Source organism: Hermetia illucens, chromosome 1 (assembly GCF_905115235.1).
Source record: "Hermetia illucens chromosome 1, iHerIll2.2.curated.20191125, whole genome shotgun sequence".
Lineage (NCBI taxonomy): Eukaryota > Metazoa > Arthropoda > Insecta > Diptera > Stratiomyidae > Hermetia > Hermetia illucens.
The window spans coordinates 204,980,723-204,992,324 of NC_051849.1; the positions used below are offsets into that span (position 1 = coordinate 204,980,723).

The window sequence follows — 11,602 nt, forward strand, 5'->3', positions numbered from 1 at the left end:
TGTCGGTTTGAAAGCAACGCCTTTCTTAGATGGTCGAATATTGTAAGGCATTACTGCGCTTCGGGTATCCGTCGCCAAGCAGCCCAGCGAGTGTCGCATTGAAATTGCATCCGGTGGTATATTTAGTCGCTTGAGCTCCGAATTTACGGTGGTACCAGCAAATCGTCAACCGGCGGTTATGGCTGCGATCGGGATCTATCCCCTGCAGGCAGAGCGCCTGCAGTCGCTGTAAGCTTGAACACTGCGTCCGCAAGTTCCGTCACCACTTTCTTCAGGTCTTTTACTTCCTAACGTGCCCATGGCGGGCACCTTCCTGACACACGCCCAGTACCGGCGATTCGAATCGGTAGAAGCAGGCCTCAAACTACTTGCAGTTGGTATAATTAAAATAGACCCGATCGCCTGATGCTGCTGCATCTGGTCACATAACGACAGTGTTGACCGGTGACTGTGATGGGTCAGAAAAGTGAAGGGAGGAATAATGAGAAGGGCACATATTCGAGGAATGCAAAGTTGACGTTGAGTTTGTGTTTGAAATGCTACAGGGGGAAAGGGGTGAGGTTTTTGACGACTAGCACGCCATAATGACAAGCGGATCATGAACACTACACACAAAAGGTGCAAACTAAGTTTCTAGAGCGCAAGGAATGCCGTTGTGGTTTCGCGGCGTGCTTTTCGGATGGTGTTCTTGTGGTTTTCTTGTGTGTACTTCCCATCACCTGTGGTAAGCCATAAATTGCTATGCTCGCAATCATCTAGCCGTTCACCAATGGGCTGCATTACGTACATGGCGCTAAACCCAGAGTAAATGCCGGAAATTTTCCACGCACAAGTGTTCGAAGAACGTTGAACAAGTGCAGTGCTTTTCTTCCACCATACAAATTCAAGCAATGTGTGATGAAGAAGTGTGACAGAACGTTCTTTCAAAAACCTTTCGTGAGAAGAACACAGAAGCGGCGAAAATCTTCCTTGCAGAAGTAACAGGAGGTCCGCAACGAAGAACTAACTAAAAACGCAACAATATGAGTAACTTTCATGTAATGTTGGAACAATTGAGCCGTTCAGGAAATAATGAACTATATACGCTAAATAAGAGAGAAATGAAGGCTCCATATCCTAGCTGGCGATTTCAACACTAAGATCGCAGAATGGGACAGCAGAACTATAAAAACCGGGACTGTATCTTGACCGAGACCCTGAAGAAAATGGTTTGCTTTGCTAGTGAGGACTATATTCAAAGTAATCATCAAGAACCCTTCCTTCAGATCCAAAATATATCTGCCACAAAGAAGGTTTTCGAGGAGATCTGCCGGAATGTCGGGTTAGTTCAAGGAAACATTTAAAGGAAATATATTCGCGAAAATACCATCAGGGGGCTGCATGCCCTTCAGGTTAAGGAATCTGACTTTGAACCAGAGAGAGCCAAGTAAAAGAGAGTAAGGTTAGGTTCAATCCTTGTATCCAATTTGCATTATAAATAAAGAGCTCCACCAGATTAAATTGAACATTTTATTGACAACAATATTAGGAAAACTATAAACAAGTACGGCTGAACTACATTTAAGTAAACAGTAAAAGAAAAAAATAAATAATTTGACAACTTTGGAAAATTATTCCTCAATGACACTTTCCGTACTTTGTTCTGTCCCAACTTCCAAAGTGCTGCCTTCCAAATCGGCGCTTGAACATTTTGAACCACTATCGACAGCACTGATAACAGCTGGATCACTAATTCCTGCTTTTCCAGCATTAGCACTCACTGTTGTCGCTGTTCCCGCGATCCCAGACGAACTGGTTTGATTGAACAAATTCCGAACTGAACTACTGCCAACTGCAAGGTTTTCTGCTGGACGTAAACTAGACGAACTTGCAGCCGAAATAGCAGGCAAAGCTACTGTGTTTGTTTTTGACGCATTCTTGGCCATTTCAGCCTGTAGACGCTTATCCAGACGATTTCGGGCTACAACAGTTTTTATCTTCTGTGTTTGATGCAACATTTGTTCATACACAAGCATTTCGTAGTTACCTGCCGCTGCTGCAGCCAGGACATTGTACTGCTGGTACTGGTGCTGTTGAATGATGGCAGTGTTTATGTGAGTCTCTTTGAATGAGGCATTGTAAAAGGGTGCCGGGGCCTGTAAATTTGGGAAGTTAGCCTGTGGTTGCATAAGAGTTTGAGGGTAGTTTGCAGATGTTGGATACGTTGGTCCCTGGGCAGCTTGCATTAGATACTGATGAGGGGTCAAGAACATAGGAAGTTGCGCTGGTGGAGGCAATTTTGGGGTAGTCCTGGGTTTGGGCTTTTGGTTCAAGTTTGCATATGCTAGAAACGAACCCGGCATTTGGTAGGGATTCATATTGCTTCCACATGTTACATTCGGATTCATAAAATTTCCCTGACCGGAAGTTCCAGGAAGAAAGAAGTTGGATGAATCAAAATTTGAATATGGATTCCCCATTGACTGCTGTTGCTGCGGTTGATGATGATTCGTCACAACTGGGTACTGCATATCATCCGAAATTATTGCAGGATCTTCAAAAGTTGTCCTTTTGAAATCAATGGGTTTTGATTCACTAAGCGAAACTTTCATGGTATTGCTGGAAGTTTGTGGAGGTGACAAGTTTTTCGACGGACTATAATCATTTTTGGATGTACTTGAATCACAAGTGGAAGATGGAGTGGCGCGAAAAAGGGCGTATTCCTGAGCCAATTTATGATAGTCATCAGAATCTTCCTTAGGAAAATTGATGTTTCCCCCTCCAAAAATCGCCAAATGAATTTCTCTCAGATAAGGATCTTTCTGCCTGCATATATGCAACGCCTTTTTCCCGACTGAGTTGCAATCAACCTTCTTCAATTGATCTTTTTGATCGTCAATATTGAACTTCTTTTTATAATCATCGATAACTGATTGGACCATCAAACCAATGCACCGGCTATTCTCGGCATCCAGGGGACCAAGTTCTTGGTCGATTTCAAAAAGAGGAACCCTATTTGTCTGTTGTTTCAGTTGCATGAAATAGGAGACCAAGTTTGGGTCCATGTTACTTTGCGGTTGATTTAGAGATTTTAGAATGTTTTCATTGCTGGAATGTGCTTGTGAACTTTTTGGTGTAACTGGAATACTTTTTTGATCAATTGATGATTGGGGTTTTATCACAGTGTCCAGGCTACAATTTGAAGCTGAAAATGTTTTGACAGTGTTTGTCATCATTTTTCTTCTGATGAAAAAAATTTGGCAGAGTTAAAAATTGGTATTCACTTAAAATAAACTTACTATCTTTGTATACATAATTCGTATATATCTTCCTTAGGGCGTTATCGTCATTTTCACTATTCCTGAATAAATCAGCAAATTGACTAGTGATCAAACCAGCATCATCCCGAAGTATGTTCATCGGTATCTTCTTGATTTCTGTCGTGATGTTGTTATTTATGACAACTGGGATCTTATTTTCATCTTCACAGAAGGGGCAGGACTCGCCGCCTTCAAGGTAGAATGGTCCTGGACCTGGAAAAATAATATAAATTTGAGGTGGATAAAATTTGGGAGACATCCAGAATACCGGAACGCAATACCTCGAGGGGCAGGCTTCATGCTTACTGTCTATTTGTGAAATTCATTTAGAAGTATTGCTATGACAATTTGAAAATATCATTAATACGAAATCATAGCCTACTATCTATCTTTCTTCTAATAAAATTTACGAATCTTCATTCGACAGCGGAAGCTTAAAGTCTATAGTGAAACAACACAATCTAGATATTTTCCTTACAGTTTTGAGTGTTCAGATTCTTCATTGTAGAAAACCTTACCAAGTTGTCTTCGTCTGAAATCTGAGGAGGCCGGTCAATTGCATATGAAGTGCAGGGTCTTCTCCTACTCCGCACTTTGGCTGCATGTAGTTAAGACCTACCACCTCAATTTTTGCCATGTGGTAGTTTCAGGAGTTCTGGCCCACTAAAAGCCCTATTAAGGTTTTCATGAACCACTTTTTAAGGAGCAACAAAAATGTTGTTTTAGCGGCATGAGATTCCTTCACAAACATTTTCGCTCCCCGGCAGAACTTCAAATTTCTCTATTCGGCTGGTTGAATCCTTCTAAATTCACCCTTCAGAATAGACTTGGCCATCAATGGCCGAATGCAAGAAGCTAGTTCTGGTCGCATCGTTGCTGATCAAGGATCCTTCGTACATTTGGCAGCAACTCGTGGCAACTCCATACCAACTGTTTAGTGCTGGAAACCCGGAATAAATTCCCCATTTTTGTTGCTACCAATTAAATGGCATACCATATAACTTCGCCTAGAATATGGTCGACCTCTCTCCGAGTGGTCGGGCGAGTTCCGCAATCAGACTTCCCGAGAACACCCCTATGCCTGATCCGTTTTTCATAACTGACGCGTCGGTTAAGATTATTAGATCTGTAATCTCAAAAGACCCGTAGCCATTTGTCGACCATTCTTCTCTTTTGGTAATTACGACAGAGTATGCCTTTTCAAAGACGAATCTGGAGATCATCAGTGCCACTGCATGTTTATCAAGGAATTTCCAAATGGAAGCATGACCGTATAATTAGCCGACTTTCCGCGAGCCAATTGTATCGAGTATATATGCATCGTTAGCTGCTTTCCGTTTCACCTCCAAATGCATGGGAAATAAATTTAGGGTAGCTTTGAGTGCCCCGGTCAGCATAGTACTCATTGCTCCAGTAATATTTAGGCAACCGAGCCTTCAAATCTGCACAAGCAGCTTTCTGCTGTTAGCAAAGTGCAGTCTCGATCACTAGCCGATGCATGCACCCATTTCGATGTCTTATTATGAAAGTATACATTGTGGAGAAAGTTCCGAGGGTTAACCTGGAGTCGAGTTGTACTTCGAAATATTTGACTGTTTTTACCAGCTGGATTTCCACCACTGATAAGGTGGTGTCTAATTGCGCCACCTAACACTCCTCGTTAACATAACTAATCCATTCTTCCAAATTTTCACCGCGAGTCGGCTACGACACCACCAATTGTGGATTATCTGCAGAGCTTGAATTCAAGGCTCCGTTGTGTCAACTATTACATTGTGTAAACTTGAAGGTAATTATTACGGCTAGATCATCCACGAATGCTTATGCGAAGACCTTTATGTCCTCCAGGAGCCATAGAAGGTGCCCATTAGCAAGAGCCATAATCTTTCCCTAAGGACAACCACTAAGACATTCTCCTTCAATAGACTTTTGTCCAATCTTTATGGGCTTCTCTCCACTCCAGCACCAGGCACCTTCGATGTCCTGCAAGGCGGCTAAGGAGTATTTGTTTTTGGACATTGCCTTTTTAATATTTGCCATGAACTTAGCGAGTGTAGCTCCGTGAATTTGCTTTTCTGATCTAGTAATACTACTTTCCATGCAAGATTCCCGTCTCTCGGTGGAGGATCGTATGCACCTATCGGCCCCGAGATTAGATTTTAGATTCTGCCTGGGAAGTGCACTTCAAGCAAATTGTTTGCTGTTTCTTCATCGCTTTCTGTGTACCTGTCTTTCTGTGTACCCCTCTCTTTGTTAACAACGTTGAGGAGCACCCTTGTCATTCTTCTCTCTTTCCACAAATCCGCGTTTCACCATGGTGTTTTATTCATCCTTGGCTTCTTGAGTGGACAACTCCCTTCGAAAACTTCTAGTATGCTAGTTATGATTATCTGGGTTGTTTCCTCAATGCCAGCAATGAATTTTATGCGCCTCACAGGAATCGTAATTTGGGTGTTCAGTTCTACTTTAAACTTCGCACAATCTGTCTTCCTCATATGATATTGTTTGATACACCCCACTTTCCCAAAAAGCCGCAACGTCAGGGGATGCCACTGTGGGGACGAACGTTCGTCTGATCAGGTTGAATGGGTTTATTACTGAAATTGAAGATCTGCAGATGGGCTAATAGCCTCGACCCTCTTGCGTTTCATGCTGAAACTTCCCCAACATATATGGCGAGCCTTGACATCACGTCCAGCTTTCAAGCTCATGAGCCTACTTTTGGCATATTGAGCAGCTCTCATAAATTCTCTACTGATAACTTAACCTACGTCATAGGGAAATAAACAGAACACCAACGAATCTCCCTGTCTCCTTGTTAACTTTCTTTGGTTAGTTTGGCCGTTATGGAGCCCCCACTACATAGATCATTAACCGAGTTATCGTAGAGGCCTTTTGAAATCGGCATTCAAGAGCGGGGCCTATCACTAGCATTGGCATACAACAGATCAGCAGTTTAACCCCTTGTCTTGCCCACGTAGAACCCATGGTTCTTGTATGAGGTATGTCTTACAGCTATTAAACCGACGACTGGTAAGTGCAGTCACCGCTCTACAACGCTGCAAATTTATTTGAGAAATGTGGCATCTCATCTTTGCTTTTCCCTAAGAAAGGAGAAAGGAAGAGTCATAACCACGGTGGTAAGATGGACCGTTCAACATACAGTCAGAAGTAGACGCTTATTAAATCCTTCTTTCGCCAGTGGTAGGAGATATTCTAACCGTGGCAGATAATCTGAGTACTAACGTTTGCTGTGATCATGGTAAGAGATTCCGATCAAGAATAAATAGCATCTCAAAAGTGCGGTACTATGTACCAATAGATATAGAGGCGGAAATGCTTCCCAGTCCAAAAGAAGCATCCTGGCACCAATCTTCGCTTACATGTTATTCAGCAGTGGAAGTTCCATTCCCCATTTGGTCTTCAGTGACTTCGAGAAGCCATCAAGTGCGGCGCACTTCATGCTACCTTCTCGGAAAAGGGCGGATTAAATAAGTCCACCTAGGGGCACTTTCCACCAACTGGGCGGGGGGAAGGGGGGGTTTGGGTCCAACAGGAACACCGAAGCATTTGCAACCACATGCAAGTTCTTTCGTGATGCGGCATACATACATTCTGATCTGCGGTATCTTCCGCTTCCCCAGTACAATAGAAAATTCACTCTTGTCACGGCGTTCACAACGCTGAACTTCTTGTGAATTCGTGCCATCACTCGCAGCGGCCAGCAGAACCTTCAGCCCCTTTCGTTTATCGATCTGCTTCCTTGAATCCGCAGACAACCTTATGGCAGCTCTTCAGAACGTGGCCAACGACCTGGGTAGCATCCGAGAAAAGAGCATATTTGATGGCGGCCCAATGCTCATCGATATTCTCAGGTGGGGTACTCAATATATCAGCGATCCGATCAACAAGATAACTCTCCCACTGTCGAGCGGCAGCTGGGTCATGCAAACGGTCGATGTTGAACTTAGGGACCTGCGAGAAGTGGCGAACGAAACACATAAGCGAACGTAAGCGACCATGAGATAGTGATCTCGTTCAAAGCCGAGGTCAGCGTCAATCTTGTTACGCACATCCAGGAGACAAATCCTAAATCTATTGCTGATAGCTAAGTGGTCAATCTTATTGCTGGTACGTCGTCGGTCAGTTGAAACGCAACCTTAAAGCAGGGTTTGTGGTCGAACAATGTGTCACCAATGTCTAAGCGATGGAAGCTGTAGAAATCGGCGAGACTCCCACCGTAACCGTTGCAGTCGCCAAGATCATGTTTCCGAGCAAGGTGTTATCGGATCCCATCTTAGCATTCAATGCTATTTTAGGAAGCCTCTCCTGAACCGCGTTTAATTGGTCCTTCTCCACTATATTGGAAGTCTCCGTTGGTGCAAAGTATTGCACAACGATGATGCTCTTTAACCTGGACCGCAATCTTGCAGTTAGAAGTTTGTCAGAAGCTGGTTCCCTGGTTAAGAGATTCGCGTCTGCTTCGACTCGTTTTTTCTGGCTACAGAGTAAATTACATTGATGCTCCACCATCTTACTTCGTTTAGGCGGAAAATACGCAACTCATTTTATTGAAATTCTGGCTTGAGTTGGATGAAGCGAGCGTTCTGAGGAAACTCGCTACCGTTGTCGAGGAGCGTGCACACACTTCAGAAACTAATCCTACACACTGTGCGTTTAGGAGGCAAAATTTAAAAATATAAGCCTCATAAACGTTCGAAACCTATCCTAAATATGATATCAAAATCATACTTGGAGATTTCAACAGTCAAGTAGCGATGGAGCCCGCATTCAGGCGATACGTCAGCTCCGATAGCTTACATAGGGATACCAATAATAACGGGCTGCGGATTATTCAGTTAGCAGTATCGCACGAAATGATTGTTGGAAGTACCTAGTTTGCGCGGAAAGTGGTTCACAAACAAACGTGGAGCTCTCCAGGCGAGACGACTTTCAACCAAATAGACCGTGCTGACGGAACGCCACCAACTATCAACCTTGATGTATGTCAGAACATATCGGGGGGCAATGTAGACTCGGATCATTATCTCTTTGGCTTGGTGCTCGGAGCTCGGATTACAACACCCCCGACAATCCCTTCTGATAGTCAGGTGAGAGTGAAGACTAAAGTCAGTCACAACACAACCCTCCGCAACACTTTGAGGGGGGAATGGATACCGCAATAACCGCAGCTAATAGATGTCTAGGGAATCTAGCACTAACATCTCACAACCAAGAAGAGCGTTATCATTGATACGGCCACAAACATACTTGGCCCCAGCGGCAAGAAAAGCCGGATCGGCTGGTTTGACGATGAATGCAATAGAACTGAAGAATGTAGCATACGGAATACCGGGCCTATTGGAGCGATGGGTTGAGTATTTTGGTGAACTCTTCAACAACTAAAATGTCGACGAATTGGAGGACAAATGTTGCCACTACCAAGCATAGACGAAACAGTCCGTGCAATCCCCGGGCTTGAAAACCATAAGTCGCCAGACGGGCCAGGCCTGGCAAATCAGGAATAGGTTGCGGTGGGCGGGTCACTTAATCCGTATGGATGAGGATGATGCAGTCCGAAAAGTCTATCTACGGTTGGAAAAGAAGACGAAGCAGACCCTCCCTGAAATGGAGGGGTAGTGTAGGTTAGGACGCCAGACAGCTTTTAGGGTTGTTCGGTTGGTGGACCTTAACGCAAAACCGGAATGTCTGGAGTTCCATACTAAGGCAGGCCTAGCCTGGATACCGGTTGTTGTGCCGTTGACGATGATGGATCATAATCCGCTTTCAGCAGCCAAAGATGTTCGTCGTGAGGTCAGTCCCTATTCGGGGTATTGATGATGTTTCAGCAGCTGCGGAATTTCAAAATTTTCAGGTTTCTAACCCAAATGGCATTATGATGGCGAGAAATTCCACCATAATATCTGTGATTATTTATCAGACCACATTGACGAAAATGGATTTATTACCCAGATTTAGTACCCAGAATTTTACTCGTACTAAAAATTTAAGTTATTCTATTATTTCCACGGGCCATGATTTCCCTGGGTGAAAAGTGGACGCTCAGCTCTACAAATGCCTTGCGCGAAACAAAGGAGGAGTATATTTTTTAAGGATTGCGGGGTCCTAAGTCCGCTTGATGTCGGACCAGACCAAACGGGGAGCAACATACCCTCTCTTTTTGGTCCACGGACCTCTCGTTTAGGGCTTAGCTTCCAAACTTTAAAAAAAATTAGGCGAAGACGCCGGAAGGAGCACTTAACAAAAAATATTAGACAAAGACGCCGGAAGGAGCACTTAACATCTGCGAGTCGCAGATTACCTCTACCCTGGTAAGAAACCGCAAAGCCGTGTTGGCCTAATATTTTTTAAAAGAAGAGTAGTTTATGCTTTCGCGGAGTTCTTGCATGGAGCAGAAAAGCTTTTTCAGAAACAGATGGTGTCAATTGCTGGCCAATTCAATTGACAAATACAAAATCGCCCAGCAAGCCACGACAGATCGATAGCGACAGTAGAGCAATTCCACCTATCCGAGCAACAGAAGATTATGCAACAATCAAGTGAATAAAACTGTGGAAAACCATGAAGCTTGATGGCGCCACGGTTAGGTGCTGGAAAACGAGGGACGGGAATCTAATATTCCGGCTGAGTCGATCATTCAAAAACGTTACTGAATCTTCCATCTGCAACTCAATCCCAATGTTGGGCATTTTGCAGTTCGTCCTTGATAAGGGCATTCGTGACACTCTTGAAATAACCGCTAACTGAGCAGGATTTGCAAATGGCTCAGTTTCTAATCTAAAGAAGACATTAGAGGACCACCTGGGGCAACATCTAGAGGAGGAAAATTCGCTAACTAGTATCCAAAGACCGGCGTTCGAAGAGTGGCAGGTACTCCAAAATTATCCTCACAGAACTGCAAATTAAGTTTTACCGCTTCTGAATGCAAATCTGGTCTCGAGCAGTTCATCTAATTTAGCAAAACCAGCTAAAGTTATAATTCTACAACAAAATCCAGGAGAGCAAAGTTTGTGAACTGACATTTTTTTGATCGGATTCACCAGTAGTAATTATTCTCTATCAATCTTTTTTAGTCCAGATGTTCCACAACAAAGCCCTACGGTCATAGTAATATCCAAGTCAGAATACCTAGAGAGCTCAGGGTTTTCCCAAAAGATTGCGTTATACGTCGAGCTTCACGAGGGACTTTGCTACGGATTTTCCAACCAGTCCGGAGTACAGGACCGGGGATGTATTGCATGGTTGTACCAAAGTATTTTTCACCTCCACCTCAAAGATGGTCTGTGGAGTCGATGCGGGAGTTTTCTCGGATACATATAGCGTATTCGTACGGTATCCCATGATTCACCAGTTCATTCCGAACAAAAGTACCAGCGATATTGGAGCCGGTCGTTTGGTGGGGGATAATTCGAGGACCAAACTTAACATAGCCATTCTGACCGATAACCTAGCGGCCATTCTGACCGATAACCTAGCGGCCATTATGGCCTTGTACTCAGTGGCGATCTCCTCCAGATAGATGGGGCATTGCAAGGATGCGCTGAACAGGTCATAGGAACAAAGAAGGGAATAAGAGGGCCGGCAGATTGACCAGGTGGGGCTCTAATCTTGGCAGTCCTTCGGTGGGCGACTGTCACGAGCGGTATCTACTCGCACTACTTAGCAACCGCGGGCTTCAGATGACGAAGGGTCACCACTTGTATCAAGTCAACGAGGCTTTGGCCAGCCTAAAACAAAATCCATCTTTCATTTTTCAATTGAAACTCAGGAATAACTTATCATAGCGAATATTTCAAGAGCCGATATCAGCGTTTTTCGGTGGAGAAATAGGAGCAACATTTTTTATCGCCAATTTAGAGAGGAAAGGAACTGTAGAATATATGTATGTAGTATATGGTTTTAGGGTCAAAAAATGAGAGATAGTGTCTTCAGTCCACAAAATTACCACATTTGTACCAGAAGTAAAGTTGCAAGCGAGTATCTTTATTAGCAACTATGGATTTGCGATTATTCAGAATGAAATCACCGAACCACACTTTAATTAAACATGTAATCACGCCTCTCGTAAAAAAAAAGAAAGTTGGGTTCATGTATCTGACAATCAAAAACCAAAAAAACCGAACAAAATTTGCCGGATTTACGGCATTTTTCACGACTTATCAGTAACTATGCCACCTATACCTAAATTACCTTACCTTTTGATAGAGGCCACGCCTTCAAAAAGGACTCTACAGTAAGCACTTTCTCTCCAACCATTTTAGACACGAAAGTTGTCGTACTTT

General features: G+C 43.7%; 1 protein-coding gene across 1 annotated transcript; it reads right to left on the reverse strand.

Annotated features, from left to right (window-relative positions):
* Positions 1 to 1,552: 1,552 nt before the first annotated feature.
* LOC119647251 lies at positions 1,553 to 3,599 on the reverse strand. Its single transcript, XM_038048132.1, has 3 exons — positions 3,581 to 3,599; positions 3,279 to 3,512; positions 1,553 to 3,184 (listed from the first exon to the last, which is right to left on the reverse strand). Exons 1-3 carry the CDS (start codon positions 3,597 to 3,599, stop codon positions 1,611 to 1,613), a joined length of 1,827 nt encoding a protein of 608 aa, XP_037904060.1. The 3' UTR covers positions 1,553 to 1,610.
* Between the last annotated feature and the right edge of the window lie 8,003 nt (positions 3,600 to 11,602).

Excerpts from the sequence above, each read along its gene's own strand:
- LOC119647251 (XM_038048132.1), bottom strand. Across the intron at positions 3,185-3,278 it reads GAATTATGTATACAAAGATA|CTTCAAATTGTAGCCTGGAC; the intron begins GTAAGTTTATTT and ends AAACATTTTCAG.